Consider the following 19,260-nt stretch of genomic DNA (forward strand, 5'->3'; position numbering starts at 1 on the left):
TACAATATGTGTGTATTTTGATAAATTCAGTTATTGGAAGATAAATAGCGAAAAGGGTATTCACGATATCCTGCTTCATTAATCTTATTACTTTTTGTCGACTGTAAACTCAACGCAATATTCTAAACAGGTCGTCTTTTGCTGTTTGAATGTAATGTAATGTAATGTAATGTATAAAGTATTGGCAAATAACTCCCGAATTCCAAATTCAAGAGTGTCCATCGTCTTTTATTTTGTCCCCCGGAACTTTAAAATAATGTTTCGCGCCGTTCATACGTACTTTGACACATCCAACATGGCTGCAAAGTTGACGTAAGATAGCGCACGTGCGTGATGACCCGGAAGTTGAGCTCGTCAGTTTTTCAGTCTTTTCCGGGTTTAAATCGAAGTTAAAAAAAAAGGTGTCCTGAAAAGATGCAGCTTCACTTCACCAAAGATGCTTTACCGCATTCTGTCAGCGGCGACTTCCACAACCTCAACAAATTTAACGAGCAGGTAAATGCGCGCAATGTCTTATCGGAGGTCTGGCTCACTTTGATAAAGGTATAAAGAAGCGAGCGAGGGACGTTAAATCACAAGACTTCCGTCCATTACTTGTCAACGTTGATCGACTCATCACAAAACCTTTGTTGATTTACAGCAATTTGTTCGTCTGGTGGAAATTCTCTTCCAGTTTTTGTTAGAACCAAAAGAGGTAAACGTCCACGCACGCACACGCACACACGCCACAAGATGTGTGTTTGATATTTGTAGAAATGTAGACAATTGATACCAACACAAATGTCGTGCTATGCAGAATGATTTTCAAACATTGTATACTCACGTACCACCTAGAAAAACACGTAACACCGACTAACACCAATTGTGAGGAATATCAAAATTTGGGATGGCTTGATACCACTCTTTTGTGTCAGATACTGATACCAATACTGCAATATCAAGGATCAGCCATTACTTTTTATCACTGTAAAAATTGAGATTCCATAAATCTAATTGTCTTGATTCAGACTTCTAAAAATAGCAAGTTTACAGTACACCTCCTGATCACCCAATAGATAAATACATTTGATTGCAACGGTAAAATATAGTTTGTGTTTAAGTATCGGATTGTAATAACACTCCGATACAATCCAGGTGATTGGCTCAGACCTTCCCTAATTAAATTGCTGTCAAGTAAGAGGCTCAGGTGCTTATAAAATCGAGTTAGAGTATTCATTCTTAAAAATACATTAACAATGTTGCTCTTGGATATAAAAATACAAAAGTACGCACTTATTTTAATATAATTTTTTGTGTACAAAAGTTACATAAAAATGCCCCTAAATAAAGGATACATATATTTTTGATAATGCAAATTTTGAAGGGAAAAAAAAGTGCTTTAGTAGACTTGAAAGCCATTGGAATAGAAGTGAGAGCCATTAAAAAAGTTGAACTATTACCATAATTGTATGAGATAATTGTATTTCTGTGCATGTGTAGACAGAAAGGCTGATGCATCAGCTGAGTGACTTTGCAAGTGAACAAGGGATGAGCCTGGGCCCGCTCAAGAACCTCATGAAGAGCGTCATCCTCGTGCAGCAGGGTGAACTTGACCTGCACAAAAGAACAAACACACACACACACACACACAGCATAACACATCAGAAAATATATGCTGATTTTCATAACATTCTGGCTTTAATCTAAAAAATATACACATCATTTCTATCATTTGTTATTTTCTATCCTTTCTTGTTAGAATTTTAGCATTACGAAATGAATCTCAAATTCACACGTTTTTTTCTATCTTGAAAATACTTGACTCATTCTCACCTTTTGTTGCTCCTAACCTTTGACTTTACTATTGGAAATATCCTACTTTATTCTCATAGTGTTGTTTTTTTTTTTGTCTCTTTTTTACAGTATGGCCCCAATATCATTCCAACTTAACTTGAATGTCACACAAGCTTGCGTTTTTCCTCTTCAGGTGCTATGAAGAGAAACTTGACAGCCGATCAGCTTAAAGAAGATCTGCAGACTTTAGGTATATGTGATTAAATTCTGTAACCCTATTCATTGTGCCGCTCTAGGTGGGAGTATAATATAATTAACAGCACTGTACATACTGAGCGTGTGTCCCACTACAGCCTTTGATTGGCTGAAATTTGCCATTTTGCAGCTCATACCTCGCTGTCGCTGGTGCTTGATTCAGTCGCCTTTTATGAGTCATAATTTAATGGAAAGAAAATAAAAAAAAACAGTGCAACAAATGGTCACATGCGTAAGTATACCCAAAATTGTACCGTTAAATCCCTACTTCAAAAAAAGGAAAAAAATGCCATTTAAATAGACTTTCAACAAATATCAAATTAAGTTTACGTTTTACAAGATTTGTACAGGTTACAACCTATTCTGATTATGAAAATAATAGCTTCAAGTGCCTGAAATCAAAACAACAACAAAAAAAAATCAATCCTTAGTCCAACTAGAATCATTTTTGACCAAGTGTACTTCCTGCAGACTTTGACAACGAGAATGCCATTGTACCACCCTATTCCCTAGATGTGCAATTACACTAATAATGCACCCCATATTTTGAGAAGGATTGTGATCCATAGTGTCCGTCACACAGGCTGGGCTGCAAGATGGTGCCTGTCTAGCCAATTGGGCTCACTTTTACATTTTTTTTATATACGTCGTTGGTCATGTTGACCCAAACAAATAAATCTAACTTCTTCTATTACTACTGTTAAGTGAGTCAGTAAGATCCTTTTAATATATCTCAATCTTCACAAAGAATGGTATTATTTAATATTTTTATTTTCTGCTGCAGAACTTCACGAGGACAAGGCATCACACTTTTCACAACAGGTCTCACTTTTTCTCCCCTTCTTGTGGACATACTGAATTGTCACAAATACCTTCCCCCACTTTGAAGCCAGACCTCCCTTGGGTTTCAGCCCCACTAATGCCTGTCTGACCTTGCAGTGGGCACAACATCGAGCAACGCTGTGCAGAATGGCCGTGCAGCAGACGCTGACTGTCAACCGGCTGGTGGACATGGAATGGAAATTTGGTGGTGAGATGAATCATAAAATTATAGTAATGTCTCTCATAATGATATAAACATTGTAATTGTGTATACTGTAGTTATTGTTCTGATCATTGTTTCCAATTGTATGCAATATTAATACAGTGTTTCAGAAAAGTGTTACAATCAGTCAGTGGGGAGAAAAAAACAAATCAGTGACTCACTTTTGACTTTACCTCTTCAAATAAATATGAATTACTGTAAATTACTGTATCAATAAACTAATAATTAGAGCAATATTTGGATCAAGTAAACATGATCCATATCATGTTAACAACCACCTTTTACTCTTGCGACAGTCAGTACGTTTACATGATCAATCACAGCTCAGTTTACCAACATGACCAAATAAAAAAAACAACAACAACAAAAACAAAACAAAACAGATGAGCTGTGATTGGTCGATTGGCCCGAGCAGCTGTGATGTAATTTTCAGTTGAGGACAAGTGGCAAGAGAGCGTACACACCTTCTCTCCCCACCAATTTAAAGCAAATAAATAAAATAAAAACGGGATATGCTGCCGACTTCATATTCCACACATGCAATGTTAATAACAATCAATCAATCAATCAATCAAATTTTATTTATATAGCCCTAAATCACCGAAGTCTCAAAGGGCTTCACAGAATGAAAAGAGGTCATACAGAGACATCTTTTCAATGTAAGGTACACAACAGCATCCCCTGTCAAAGCTCCCAGAAGGGGAAGGAAAAACTCAAAAACCCCAATTTGGGGAAAATCAGAAACCTCCAGAAGGGACCACAGGTGGGAGGAGCCCCCTTCCAGGCCCACAGGTTGAAGTGGATGCTGCATGTACCGAACACAGAAACAATATAAATTACAGAAAACATATTGTGCTATATAGTGCAGTGATGTCTTGACAGCAGGCAAAGCCATTGGGCAGGAACCATCCCGCATTCCAGCCAGGTGGACCGCAGACGGCTAGACTCCTAACCCGTGATGGTCGACCAGCGCAGGACCCAATGGAGGCGGTCAAGTCAACCCTCACCATCTAGCTAGCCCCCTCTCCCGGCCGGAAGAGGGGGGCAGGAAAAAAGAAGAAGGCTGCAGACAGGCTAATTTAACTAAATGCTTTTGAGTATAGATGTGTTTTTAGTCGGGATTTAAAGATTTCTACCGAGGTGGCTGCGCGAACTTCCATAGGTAGGGCATTCCATAGTACTGGCGCGCGAATGGAAAATGCCCTTGATCCCGCAGACTTCTTTTTAGCCCGTGGGGTCGATAGCAAACCGGCATTTTGCGATCGAAGTTGTCGGGACGGAACATAAGGTGATACTAAGTCGACGAGATAGGAAGGAGCTAAACCGTGTAAAATTTTATAAGTAATTAACAACACCTTAAAATCACATCTCACGTGTATTGGAAGCCAATGCAGGTCAGCTAGAATCGGAGTAATATGATCAAACTTTCTCGTCCTTGTCAATAGTCTCGCCGCTGCATTCTGTACACACTGCAGGCTTTTAATGTGAGACATGGGAAGGCCAGAAAACAAAATGTTGCAATAGTCTAGGCGCGACGTAACAAATGCATGAATTAATGTTTCTGCATCGCTAAGAGAAAGAATAGGGCGAATTTTAGCTATATTGCGGAGGTGAAAAAACCCCGTTCTTGTCATGTTATTAATATGTGTTCGAAAGGAGAGAGTTGAGTCAAATATCACGCCGAGATTTTTTGCAGAACTACTTTGGGAAATAATACAGTTTTCTAGGTTCAGCGTGGTATTCTTAAGCAGGTGCTGATGATGAGCAGGGCCAATAAATAACATCTCAGTTTTATTAGGGTTGAGAAGCAGAAAATTGGAAGACATCCATTGTTTAATCTCGGCAAGGCAAGCCTCCAGTTTACTGCACTTGCACGGATCCGTTATTTCTAAGGGCATATAGAGTTGGGTATCATCAGCATAGCAATGAAAACTAATAGCATGTTTACGTATAATATCACCGAGAGGAATCATGTAGATGTTGAACAGTAAGGGGCCAAGTACTGACCCCTGCGGGACACCACATGAGACGGAGAAAGACTCAGAGATCGCGTCGCCATAAGAGACACTATGCGTCCTTCCCAGGATGTAAGATCTGAACCAAGAAAGTGCTGATCCCGAGATACCAACACATGATCTAAGACGTTCTATAAGAATATGATGATCAATAGTGTCAAATGCGGCACTAAGATCAAGCAGTAATAATATTGATGAGATGTTGGAATCCGAGGCTAAGAGAAGATCATTCGTCACTTTTACTAGGGCTGTCTCAGTTGAGTGGTTGGCCCTAAAACCTGACTGAAGGAGTTCAAATCTATTGTTGTCTATCATAAAATCACTAAGCTGTTGTGTTACAACTTTCTCGAGAATTTTGGCGATAAACGGAAGGTGTGACACTGGCCTATAGTTAGCGAGATCTTCAGGATCTAGGTGTGGTTTCTTAAGTAATGGTTGAATGACGGCCGTCTTAAAAGCTTCAGGTACAATGCCAGAGGAGAGTGACAGGTTGATAATATTCAAGACAGACGACCCCAAGATCGGGAACAACTCTTTGACGAGTTTGCCTGGAAGCGGGTCGAGCATGCAGGACGTCGGCTTTGCTGCATTAACCAGTTGTGTAAGACACTCCAGGGATACTAAATCAAACTGGGACAGGGTAGCCAGACTTTCATGAACCTGATTGTCCGAACTAGCATCAACAATCACAGTTGAGGTGGTGAGCGGCGCTGCCTTTTTTATTTCTTCCCTTATTAGCTGAATCCGCTGAGTAAAGGATTGCATGAAATCGTGTGCTGAATGGAGGGAATTTTGATTAACCTGCTGCTGCTGTGTTAGCTGCGCTACCGTCTCAAATAAATACTTTGGGTTGTTTTTATTAAGACTAATCATTTTGGAAAAGTGATTAGTTTTTGCTAGCCTAAGAGCCTCTTTATATTTCAGCAAGCTATCGCACCAGGCCTGACGGAAAACCTCAAGTTTAGTTGTTCGCCATTTACGCTCAAGTTGTCTACTTAACAGTTTACACGTACGCGTTTCCTCCGTAAACCACGGAGTGCGCCGCTTCGGACGAGTTTTAAGTTTCAGCGGCGCAATAGAGTTTAGGGAATTTAGAAGAACCGAATTAAAATCATTCGCGAGCTTATCGACTGAGCCAGTGAAAGACGGAATAACAATATATATATATATATATATATATATATATATATATAACAATATTATGTTTAGAACTGTGATGCTGTAAAACATTACTGTATACCAATATTTTTTATGTATTTATTTGATATTTGCTACTTCACAGTGACTGTCGGCACCAGTGAGCTCCACAAGACGAGCAACATCTTTCTGCAGGTAACAACAAGAACACACCACACAGTTAACGTACAATGGAATATGATGTGTATTATTTGTTTGTTTGTTTGTTTGTTTGTTTGTTTGTTTTTTGACACACAGTCATTTGGCGATGCCAAACAAATAGCAACTCAGGCCTCGTGCAAGGGCGGCGCGAGTACCTGGTGGCCATGCTTTGCAATTGCAAATATATATATTAACTGCATATTTATATAATAAAATACATTTTGTTTTACTTTTTTTTTCTTAAAACCCTGCTAGTGCATCATGCCATCCCCTGGTCACACCAGGGGATTGGCATGATGCACTATATAGATATCTGGGTACCCCTTGGCCTCATGTTTGTTTTTTGTTTTTGCAATGCCAGCATTTTGAGCTCCAAATAATATAGTTTGAATTTGTGTATGCATGTCAAATCATTTCTTTGTGTTCCATGGTTGCAGCTCAAACTTGTTGTCCAGAAGGGGAATTCCACAGAGAACATCTACATGGGTGAGCAATTGGGGGTGATTACAAAGTGCATTGTGGGTAGTTTGTTGACGTTCAATCACTTTTCTCGGGATGTTTCAGAGTTGACCCTCCCCCAGTTTTACAACTTTCTGCATGAGATGGAGAGAGCCAAAGCAAGCATGGACTCTCTAAGCTGAGTGGTGGTGTTTGCACCTTTTGTTTTTCATATGTCCAATTCTGTGTGTATATGTGTTTTACATGTTTTGGCACATCATAATCTAATAATAAAGACGTGCCACAAAAAAAGTAAACATCCATCCGTTAGCAAGACCCTTTATCCTCACTCGGGTCTTCTTTAACTCATCCGAGGTGACTTTAAGACAGAGGGAGGGCACACCCTAAACTGGTTGCCTGTCCATCAGACAACCAACATAACAGTGTAAAAATGATGGCGGGGGGCACTTATAATGTCTATGCAGTATTTTATTTTTTGAATTACATAAACTCATTGAATGGCGGCTCAGTAAAAATGGATCTTTGACATCAGTAACAGTCAGTGGCTGTGAAAGAGTTAAATACTCTTCTGCATAACTTTGTTAGCTGCAAGTTTTATTCTTCTGAATTTGCCAGCTACGTATTATAATGAATTCAATCGCTGCCAGCCTAGTGAAAATGGATCTGTGACATCTATACGTAACCGTCAATAGCAGTGAATGAATGACTAAATCTTTGATGCGGACCAAGACCTGGACCTGGACCTGGACAGGGGCCGGACCTTTCGGCAGTGGTGCCTGCGGACGTACACGGAGTCCGGCAAGAAGACTGTGACGCGGCGCAAACACAACTTCGTCGTGCACGCTCCGTTGTACGACGACCACATGCATAAGTATAACAACACCAAGTTCAAGTTGTGGATCAAGTTCAAAGGCTTCCAGGTGAGGGTACCGGCGGGATCAGAATCTCAGACGCCGACGCCGGCTGGACCGGAAGCGCAGACTTACGTCAACATCCTGTTCGTGCCAGTCAAGACAACGGTTTGTGGCTCTGCATCCGCTTTTCCCTCACTGCGTGAATTGTTCATGTGTAAGTTTTGCTGACGTCCGGCCAAAACCTCATGAATAACATTTTGATGAATTCCATAATTTTTTCCTAAATTTAGACTAATCTTCAGTTCACACCTGCGGGAGTTAGTTTTACAAGCATGCTAAACTGATGAAAATATCTACCTATGGGGTCCACTGACTCTTTCAGTACTGAATGCGTGGCTTGATAAAATTGATCTATCTATCTATCTATCTATCTATCTATCTATCTATCTATCTATCTATCTATCTATCTATCTATCTATCTATCTATCTATCTATCTATCTATCTATCTATCTATCTATCTATCTATCTATATCTATCTATCTATCTATCTATCTATCTATCTATCTATCTATCTATCTATCTATCTATCTATCTATCTATCTATCTATCTATCTATCTATCTATCTATCTATCTATCTATCTATCTATCTATCTATCTATCTATCTATCTATCTATCTATCTATCTATCTATCTATCTATAATAATAATAACATAATTTAAAAACTAAGACTAGTAGGGACAAGCAGAGTGGTTCTCATTCTTTTTAAGTGACGTAACCATGAGAAATATTTTTAACCATGTCCCCCATAACCAGTGCCAAGTATTTTTGGGTGGAAAAAGAATCCAGTAGATCGCTGTACTATATGTGTCTTGCTCATTACTACATGTGTAGTAGCATCTCTAGGTGTGTTTTGTTCAGCAACTCCAGAAGATCGATCGTCTAACATCATTTGTTTGAGGGTTAGCACTTTTACCCAGTGCATGTTGCAGTTTTTGTTTATGTTAACATTGTTTGTTCAATGACTATGTTCAGGATATGTTAAATGGTGCTTTTCAAAGTCTGATAAATGTTACGTTTGAGCAACGTTTATTTTCGTGTAAAAAAAAAAAAGAGAAAAAATACAATCGTTTTGTTCTTATTTTATCGGGTACAAAATCCAATGTGCTCTAGAAAATGGATTGATGGGCGTTTCAGTGTGAAGATGTGAATTGTTGACACCGTGAGAAGGCGAAGAAACTGACACTGCCTTCTGCTGGTCCTATGGAGGCGTCACAAAATGTGTGTGTTTTTTCATTCTTTATTCTCATGCAACTGTTCAGTTCATTATGTTTTTTTTATGCCAAATATTCTCTGATACACTATCTCTGGTCACTGACCAGATCTTTGTTGACAAAGTAAATACAGTGCGCAAAATTTTGAAATGAGAATTAATTTAGAAACAGTCTACATTCACACCATCTACATTTATCTGATTGATTCACAAAGATATTTACCGTGGGTCAATTTACAACTGCGGTTATTATGGTGACCTGCAAAATTGTGAACAAAAATATCTAGGCCCATCATTTTTAAATATCTTGGCATTTGCACGTGATACTTATCACAGGAGTGTGTTTTCTCATTTACATATCTTAGTCAAGAATATTGAGGATATCGATACTAAACCCACGCTGTGGGTTATTTGAAACGTAAAGTTCTCACTTTGGTCAATAGGTGGCAGTAGAAGACATTTCAGCTTTGGTTGCCTGACTTCAACTGGATGAGCCGAGTCTCACAACTAGTCGGACTGGCTTTCAAATCAAATGATAGAAACCATCACCCTGTTATTACTTAAGAGGAGAGAAAAATGAAAAAGAATTTAGAGAGAAGAGTAAGCAGTCTCCCAATGTTACTTTGTTTTGTCGATTCTTTGAGAATTTTAATATTTGCAAATGTGTATTGAAATAAATTCTTGCTTATTGATGTTTAGCGCTGGTAAATCACTGTTGACAATTATTGTGAGAAATAAACGTAACAACCTGTCCTAACATACATAAATACAGTACGTGGTGCTCCAGTCTTTGGCACATTTCATATCTACTGAATTATTTATGGTAGTAAGATAAAACTTGTACAATTTTAAAGATGAATTCATTTGGGTTTTATAAACTACTGATTATTAAAAAAAAAAATCACATCTCGTAATGGCATTGCATGTTTTTCAATTTGGAAAAAGTGAATCGTGGACACTTGTTCAACATGCATTTCGCATATTCAGTGTGTTTGCTGTATCTTGTAAGGTTTCACATGATATCGTCTTTTTAATACATGCCAAACAATCGCTGTAGGAAGCTGGAGGTCCCTACTGGCTTTACAGGGAGCTCCACTCAAAGGCAGTTCCAACTCACACAATCCTATTATCTGAATTTAAAGGGTGTCCTATTATTTCCCGTGGCCCAAACACCCATCCGTAATGAATTTACCATTGCATCTCAATATGAACTTCCTTTCTGGTGCCTCTTTTTGGAATTTCTTTTATTGATACAGTGATTTACAGTGTAAATTAAGCTTGAATTAATTTAGCTTTAAAATGGTACCAGTTTCATCGCACTACGGTTCATGGTTCAGGAGGTATGAGGGCATGAAATGTATCCAAGATCACCCTGTACACCCTGTAAAATTATTTCAAGGGAATTTTAGCATACATAATTTGCCATTTTGGAAGTGTGCATATAACGGAGAGCTCTTTGCAATATGTTGTTGGAAAAAAATAGCACTTTCAAAAATGTTGGTGAAAGCCACTGTAAATGGACTGTAGACTAGATCAGCAGTTCTCAAATGGGGGTATGTTCTTTTTCAAATTAAACACAAATTAATTAAAACATGAATCAATTTATTGCTTTTTTCAATTTGTGATGCAAAACTTTGGCAGACAAGTCAGAAATGAAACGAGTAATTTTATACCTAGCTTGCCGAGTTACTGAATAAAATATGACTTGAGATCCCTCTAAAACTGTTGCTCCAAGTTTAATAAATAAGACACGAATGGCACAGCACACTGTTTAAAGTCTTTATTTGTTTGACCAAATATTGCCTTGCACTGGTTACAGGGTTCTTAGTTGAAAAGATTTCATACTTGATACATCATTGGAAAAAAAGAGAACCACTGAACCAGAGCATGTGACATTCCCATCGAAATAGAAGGAGTCCAACAACTAAATCCACATTTCACATGCAATGAACCCGAGAGATCTTTTTTTTTTTTTAAATATGTCATATTTTCCTATGTCTTCCTCACCTCTTTCTTTATGCTTGGTCTGAATGTAGCACAATGCAATTTGCCCTCCCATCCAACACAGCCGCCCCCAAATGGTGCACAGCCAGCCCCTCATTAAGCTCACCACCTCATTAACAGCTTCACACAAAGAACACTGGCCAGGAAGCATGCCCGTATTTAGAAGGGGAGGGGTGGGGTGAAGTCACACAGACAGTACCACCCATGATTTTGTCGCAACGCTCAAACAAACAAACATGACACAACTGTGCGTGTGTGCAAGTGCAAACGTATGTGAGAATGCGTGTGTGTGTGTGTGTTTCTGTGGATTCCAGCAGGGGAATCGGGCAATTATCAAGACTCACACACACACACAAACATACACACCCACACACAATTTCCATGGTGATTTGACTTCTGCTAAAGTTCAGCGGTAAATTATTAAATGCGATTAATCAGCGTGGAACAGGACCAATTTAATAACCATGTGTGCGCGCTTGTATGCGTGTGTATGGGCTTGTATTTTTGTGTGTTATCAAGGGAAAATGCACACGATATGTATGTGTGCGTGTGTGTGCACACGTGTACATGATATACTGTATGTATATGCACTAGTGCTGTGTTTCTCAGTCTTTTTTCAGTGTTGTACTCCATGAAAGATTGTTTTTCTGCCTCAATTTAGCGCAAAGCATTTTTGGATGAAAAAAAACTACTGAAATCCATAGGTGGGCAACTTGCTGGTCCGATATTGTCAGTGCCCCTCCCCCTTTCCGTCATCGTCGGTCGAAATTAAAATTGTCAGTCCTTCGGTGTAATTTTGCTCAACCTTCTGCTACAACTAGAGGGCAAAATTTGACTTTTTTCTGGTCCGACATTGGTCAGGCGCTCGTCTGCTTCTGTCTGCACTCATACTAATTCTTTTTTTATGCTTTTGTACTCACAAAGTTGACACGTTTCCTGTGGTTCTACAGTTACACTGCAATTGAAACACAACATTGTAATGTAAGTGTAACACGAAAACAAACCAGCTAAGGGGATTAACCCTCGGCTATAATACGCAGTCATGTTTATTACCCCACATATGAGGAAAATGCTGAGGACGAGAGTGCAATAACCAACATGTCTACTGGATGGCATCATCATGCTTTACATGGTACTCAAATGATGGATGATGTCAATTTTCATTTATAACTGCCTTTCCTACTACTGTAATAGATGGTTTGGTTGACATTTGTCTTAATTTCATCTGTCACATACACTACAAGTAATACAAAGTATTGCCGAGGTTGCTGGTGCTGTAAAGTGACTATTGTGACATTCATTGTTTTCTGATAATACTTTGCTCACTTTTGAGAAGGCAAAGACAAATGACCGCATGTCAACTAGCCTATTTACTGTGTATGTCATTGTTAGCATTTGTGCTAAAAACAAGCATACCATAGATTTACAGACAAAGTAAAGCAAGTATATTACCTTAGGGTGCCAAACTAATTTCTATCTGAGGGCCATTGTGACTGTGAGGTCAAAGAAGTCCGACACATTTTGAAATCCGAGGCCACTAAACCTGCTCAGAAGGGGCAGGCCACATAAAATGATGCGGCGGGCCAGAGCTGGCTCTCGGGCCTTGAGTTTGACACCTGTGCCTTAGAGCATGCAACGAAGTTGATTTTTGGCTGATTCAACTGTATGTGCATGACCACGTGTGTAATTAGGCCTCACATATGTAGTGTAGTTTGCATTTTGAGTTAACAATGTTGTAGCATTCTTCACCGGCAATAGGAGCACATGGTATAAAAGTTAGCTGATCATTTTGATCATTAGATAAGTGATATGTTTCAAAATTTTTGACAACCTTGGAAACTAAATTCATATACATATTCATGCACTGAAACCCAATTTCCAACTGTATGCAAGTGTGTGTGTGCGTGCGTGTAGTCAGTATGTTCTGATAATGGGCATTTTATCTGACTGCTTCCAATTAAAACCTTCCGCTGACAGTCAAGTTAATTAGCGAGAGACACACACGTGGCTGTATGAACACCATTTTGTTTCCCACAAGTGTGACTTCTGATTTTAAAGTGATTAATTTTTCCAACCTATTTTAGGCTGTTCATTTTGCAATATGGTGATTGTGCAGCCTCATACCGACAGCGGCTCCTAATATTTTGGCAGCCTCATTTAGAGTTTTAGTCTTTTTAGCTTTTTAACCTTTTAAAGTCAGAATACAGTTACCAATTTTTGAATTTGTGCCGCCATGCTTTCTGTGCGTTTGTGTGTGCGTTTGTGTGTGTGTGTGTGTGTGTTGCTTCACTATTGCTTTTTTGCTTTGAAAGAACAGTAGCACTAAGCTTTGTAGCACTAACAAGCACATAATGGAAAACTGTACAGACAGGATGATGATTAGCATTGATAATTGCTGTGTTACAACCCTTTATGCAACAATATTTAACACAAACAATGGTGCAACACATGGACAATTAATCCTCTGCAAAAATGGCATATTATTCAAGATTCAAGAGATTTATTGTCATATGCATAGTCATACTTCACAATAATATTCTTATTCTGTTCACTTCCCTGAGCAGACTACATTCCATAATCGAGCAAATAATAAAGTAGGCAAAATAAATATATTCATTAATTAAAAAAGTAGAGCAATTAGGGCAGTAAGTATTGCAAACTTATGTCGCTGACTGTATTGTACTGTGGGCGGCAAGGTGGTACCATTTATCACTTTACTCATTACAGTGGAAATACTTAAAGTGTGCTGTGATTTTAATTATGTCATTTATGTCACTGGTAAGGATAAAGGTACAATTATTTTTCTGTAAATTTATCATATTTTTTGGATCATTTTAATGAAATTTGATTATTGTTTGAGAATTCCCTGATCTACAAAATGCCCACTAGGTCTAAAGACGATCGGATTGCAGATTTGTCAATTCAGCGTCAAAGCAATACAGTCAAAGAAGACAGTCACTCATGAGCAGCCCTGAACGCCTTTACTGAGCCGACAGAGGGCAGTCCGGTAAAGGGTGGAACACGCACAATCACTACATTGGCTAAAACGGTACATAAAAATATTGATCGTTATTGACATTATGACGTATAAGGTACCAAGTCACACGTCGTGTGTTATTAATTGACGTACAGATGTATATCGAGTCTCAACGGGACTTCTGTGGGGGAAAAATGTATTTTTCCACCTAATTTACTTCACTGGCTCACAGTGCAACTTTAATCATGTGTAAAAAAACATGCTGGCAGAAAGCTTCAAACCAAACCACATGAGGTAAGAAAAGAAATAAATGAATAAAAACTGGCTTCATGTTTTTGTTGATAGGGAAAAAGAAAAAAAAAACAGATAAATAGGAAATCGGATTGACTCGGAATCGTTATTGTTGTTGTTTTTTTTTTAAGATTTTACTTAAAGGTTGTATGGACAAGCTCTAATACGAATACGGTAGCGCTCTCACTCTCTCTCGCCCAGCATGACGTCAAAATGACCACGCCCCCACCCAGATAGCCCCACCGAGTCTTGGGGGTCGTGCGGCATCCTCCCTCCTCGCACAGGCAGCACGTTAATGATAAGATCAAAGCCATAATACCAATGATGCATGTTCACAATTATTATTATGATTATTAATAACAGCGGAGGAATCGAAGAGGACACGTGAGGAACAAGAAAACTAACGCTAGCTCTTCTTTCTTCGCGTTCGGTGTCTTGGAGTGAAGGTAAGCGCTGATCTTCATCTTCCTCGCCGTCGTCATCGTCAGCTGTCATGTTGCGTTCACTTGTTCGGTTGGATCACGCGGCGGCTTTTTTTAATTTTATTTTTTTTATGTTGCACGTTTGTGTGCGCGCGTCGCGCACATCCCAGCTGACGGTCACCACTGCGGCTCCTTGTGCGCCATCACTGCTGTACATTGTTCTGTGTGCGTGCGTGCCTGTGTGCGTGGGCGCCTGGTGCACACTGACCACCGTCCACGTGCACGTGGTGCGGGACAATTGGCAATTGACTCAGCCTGAGCCTGTCCCATCTGTTTTACAGCCACCTATAGGGTCCACTGGCTCTTTCAGTACTGTATGCATGGCTCGATAAATTATCTATCTATCTATCTATCTATCTATCTATCTATCTATCTATCTATCTATCTATCTATCTATCTATCTATCTATCTATACAGAATATATAATATATATATATATATATATATATATATATATATATATATATATATATATATATATAGAGAGAGAGAGAGAGAGAGAGAGAGAGAGAGAGAGGGATTATTATCTTACCAAGCTATACCCACAAGACTCCCACCAATTTCTTTCAATAGGTTAAGTTTGCAAAACTGAGCCCCTGACAACAGTTTGACAAATGAAGTTGCAATCTGGCAAACTTTCTATTACAGTTTGTATAAAGAAACCTCAGGAACATACGCCCCATTTGGATAGGAATGGCATTTTGGTTTGAAATAGAGCTTAGCAATAAATCAAATACATTTGAATAATTTGTTATTTTTTAAAATCCCCAATTTGAAAACGAGCTAAATTGTGAAACTGAGATTTTGTAAGAGTCGCAGAATGATGGACGGTTGTTTATACAATACATGTTTACAAATAGGGATGGGCGAGTACTTAGTATCAGGCTGATGATACCTTATTTCTAGGTTCTCTCGATGGCCAATACTGGTATCCCCCACACTCTTGAAGCAGTCTCATGATCACAAACTAGAAATGAGAACTTAACAGACTAGAAAATTGCCATGAATGTCATGAAAATTTATGGGAAATGCCATAATAGATAGATTTCTTCTTTTAATTATTCATTATTATTTACAATAGTTAGTAAATACAGTACTTAAGCAATTTATGCACAAACTATGTTAAATTTACGTTAAAACTGATTTAAAATTAGTACATGCTATAGTTGTCTTAACATTTTGCACAGAATTTGCATTTGATCATACCAAACTTTTTTTTTTTTTTGTTGGGTATCTCCATAGGTATCAAACGCCAGTCCTCAAGGGCTGCAATCCTGCATGTTTTCGATGCTGCTGTCTTAAACACACCTGATTCAAATGATTAGCTCATCAGCAAGCTCTGCAGGAGCTTAAAATTGATCCTAATCATTTGAATCAGGTGTGTTAAAGAGCGCAGCATTGAAAACATGCTGGATTGCGGCCCTCGAGAACTGGAGTTACGTAAAGGCTGTATGGACCTTACGCCGTAAGGTACTTGGATTAAAATAAACTAAAATCACAAGTGTCCAGAATGAGTGACAACAATTTAGATTTGATTTTTCATTTCATCCCTAGTTCGAAACAGCCATTTGAAGAAGATTCTACAATTAGTATGTTGTCCGACATCTGAGCCCCAGGGAAAAGTTAGTAATTCTTTACAGATGAGTGACGCTAGCTAACGTTATTTTGTTGTTTAACGTGGCGTTTGATGACTATTTTCAAGTAATTGGCCATGAAAAAAAGGTGTGAAGACATGCTGTTTTATTGCTGCTTGAAGGTTCAATTATTATTGTGATTCACTTTGTTGTTTTGCGTCAGTGACAGTGAGGAGAAATTGCAAAGCCGCTTTTGTTTTTGTGTTGTGAGTGAGCAGGTCGGTGGGCCATGTTGAGATAAAGGGCATAAAGTTCAAGGTTCAAGGCCCCTTCAGCATTATTTTGTAGCTTTAAATTGACCTTTTAATAGGATTTTTCATTGAGATGCAAGTTAAATTTTATCCATGACCATGATCCAAATCACACTCTGTCAAATCGTCTTTCTCCATTGAAATCAATGGAAATGCCCATAATCTGTTCAAGCCTTTTATAGAAATAACAATGACCTTTTTTTTAAATAACTATTAAATTGATTTAATGGTGCTTTGTATGGCAGTATCCGTCTATATGTGTCGCTTCACCATTTTGTGTCCCAAGTGGTCCTCAGGGGCTACCTTGTGCACACGAGCATATTAACTCTTTCAGTGCCAAGCAGTATTGGAAAAGGAAACCCCTAGAGGGCCAGTGTTTTTAGCATTTCGACTCACGTTTCAAGGCCAACAGAATATTGTGTGCTATGTCTACGTAAATATGGGCGGTATCATATGAAAGGTTGATTTCCATGATTACTTTGAAGTGCATGTAGAAAATAGCTTTGTTATAAGTGTGGAAACACTGCCATCCAATGGTCACAGTTATCACTGCATTGCTAAATCGGCTTATATTAGGTAAGCATTAGTCAAGGGTGTCAGCTCTTCTCCATAAAAAACGCATTTGACCAGAATTTTGTTATTTATTACTGTTATTATTATTCTAAAAGATGAAAATTCTCATCCATGGCACTCAGTGAGTTAAACTTTCTCAGCACTTTCTTCACTCAGATTGATGTCTTTATATGTTAGCTGCTAACGCACTAACTGTTGTTATGCTAACAGTTAGCATAACATTCTCTTTGGAAATACAGAAGTAAGCAACCACTGGAGAAACCCTGTCTCATTTTGCTTCAGTGGTTTCTTCACTCAGGTTGCAAGCATGCTATATGCTAATATGTTAGCATTTGTGCCATTCTTTTTAACAACAACAAGACCTCACCACAGGGCACAAAGTTAATCCTTATCCATCTTTCTTGTGCTTTTATTTACAGATGTGATCTTACTGTATGTTAGCATAAAACGTCTACCGGAATTGTTTCAATTTATATTGAGTTATACTATCTAGCAATACAGAGTGCTACTCATTTACATTTGTTAAAGATCATTTATGCAATGACTATGCGGCTCTTTGTTGTAATGAAAGCATATTGGTGTATTAATGCAGGGTCTGTTTTTTTCTGAAGTGAACTTGCAGTTCTAAGGAGTCAAGGTGTGGCAAACGTGTGGCAAGCCTCTGAGGATCTCATGCATAGTCTCTCCTTCTTCGCGCAACACCACAACTCTTGAAAATCAAACATTAACTCTTTTGTGAGCAGCATGCAAAGTCAATCGATTACTGCATATCTATAAATCAAGTCAGGATTGTTGTAAAGAAATATGTCATATGTGGGAGGAGTTAAGGACTGGTTCATATGGCCTGAAAACAATATCTCCTGATCCCCTCCCACTAAAACAAAAATGTCTTATTTTAATTAAGGTTACTTTCCTCCCTTCGCTTATGGAAGAAGGAAATTTAAAAACTATTTTTTTGTGGGATTTGCTGTGTTTTCCTGGAAGGGTTTCCAGCCAACCTTAAATTACATCATTATCCACAAAAATAATAAACTTAAGTATTGTTCTTCTTTGAATAATATACCATAGGTACAGCATATGAAAATAAATGCTTTATTGTGGACATAAAGGACTCTTTTGTTAAAACGTTTATGTAAAAGTACCGCAATTGCCCAAAGATAAGACACACCCGTGTCTAAGATACAGCCTTAATTTTGAGGTCAAATTCAGGTATTTTCTATGTTAGCGTGTTTAAGACACACCAACACTTTGATAACAATGTAAAAATTATAGCTGCGGCAGTGTAACAATGAATGCGCTCATAGTTAAACAGCGTCCATGTTCCACCAAGTTTATGATTTGTGTGTATATGTCAAAAGACCACAATTAATAACCGAGTCAAAAACACAATTAATAAAAGAGTCAAATGGAATACCTTCCCATGTTCTCTAACCGGAGCACTCAGCTCCATACTTTGCCACTCTTGAATTGAATCAGCTGCAGACATCATAACTTTTGAGAGATCCTTTCAATTTTAGAAAGTTCCTGCATGTGAGAAGTATGGACTCAGACATTGGTTCAGTCTGCTTGCTTCTTTGATTGAAAACGATGCTGTAACAACCTCAGCTAACACAAGCTGCTGATAGCTGCAACAGGCAGCTTATGTGGCTGACAGATCAATTATCTTCCCATGATGTTAAGTTAAAAAAAAAAAAAATCCAATCTTTAAGTTACCATTCTTAGGACACACCCATATTTTTGGCCTTCATTTTCGAGGGAAAAAAGTGTGTCATATTAGGGGAATCATAGTATTTAGGTACAACCATGTTACATTAATGTCTTTAAATGCTACAAGCTGGATGCTGTGTTCAACATTGACTGCTTTATGAGGGATGTTCACTTTGTCTTGAATTGTACGGCACTTAGGCCGTCCAACCACAAAACCCTGTAAATGACTTGGACCACCACTTTGGGTTTCTCAAAGAATCCCTGTGGTTACTCAACATTACCTTGTTCACATTGTGCCAGAACACTTTTTCTGTGCAACTAGTTCGATA

At 38.5% G+C, this 19,260-nt stretch overlaps 2 protein-coding genes across 2 annotated transcripts in view; both read left to right on the top strand.

Moving 5' to 3' along the window:
• The first annotated feature begins 358 nt into the window (after positions 1–358).
• On the top strand, positions 359–7,187 carry commd7 (COMM domain containing 7). Its single transcript, XM_088408966.1, has 9 exons — positions 359–495; positions 641–694; positions 1,480–1,582; positions 1,967–2,023; positions 2,813–2,850; positions 2,968–3,058; positions 6,371–6,420; positions 6,864–6,912; positions 6,991–7,187. Exons 1-9 carry the CDS (start codon positions 415–417, stop codon positions 7,065–7,067), a joined length of 600 nt encoding a protein of 199 aa, XP_088265092.1. The 5' UTR covers positions 359–414; the 3' UTR covers positions 7,068–7,187.
• Positions 7,188–14,592: 7,405 nt separating this feature from the next.
• LOC148427284 (nucleolar protein 4-like) overlaps positions 14,593–19,260 on the top strand; it is a 40,298-nt gene continuing 35,630 nt past the window's right edge. The window contains exon 1 of the mRNA XM_088408965.1: positions 14,593–14,730. The gene's annotated coding sequence lies outside the window, so the exon portion shown is untranslated. The remainder of the gene's footprint in view (positions 14,731–19,260) is intronic.

This window comes from Hippichthys cyanospilos, chromosome 2, assembly GCF_059441005.1.
Source record: "Hippichthys cyanospilos isolate Australia breed blue-spotted pipefish chromosome 2, RoL_Hcya_1.0, whole genome shotgun sequence".
Lineage (NCBI taxonomy): Eukaryota > Metazoa > Chordata > Actinopteri > Syngnathiformes > Syngnathidae > Hippichthys > Hippichthys cyanospilos.

Excerpts from the sequence above, each read along its gene's own strand:
- commd7 (XM_088408966.1), top strand. The coding sequence starts at position 415 with ATGCAGCTTCACTTCACCAAAGATGCTTTACCGCATTCTGTCAGCGGC. Across the intron at positions 496-640 it reads TCAACAAATTTAACGAGCAG|CAATTTGTTCGTCTGGTGGA; the intron begins GTAAATGCGCGC and ends GTTGATTTACAG. Across the intron at positions 1,583-1,966 it reads CGTCATCCTCGTGCAGCAGG|GTGCTATGAAGAGAAACTTG; the intron begins GTGAACTTGACC and ends TTTCCTCTTCAG.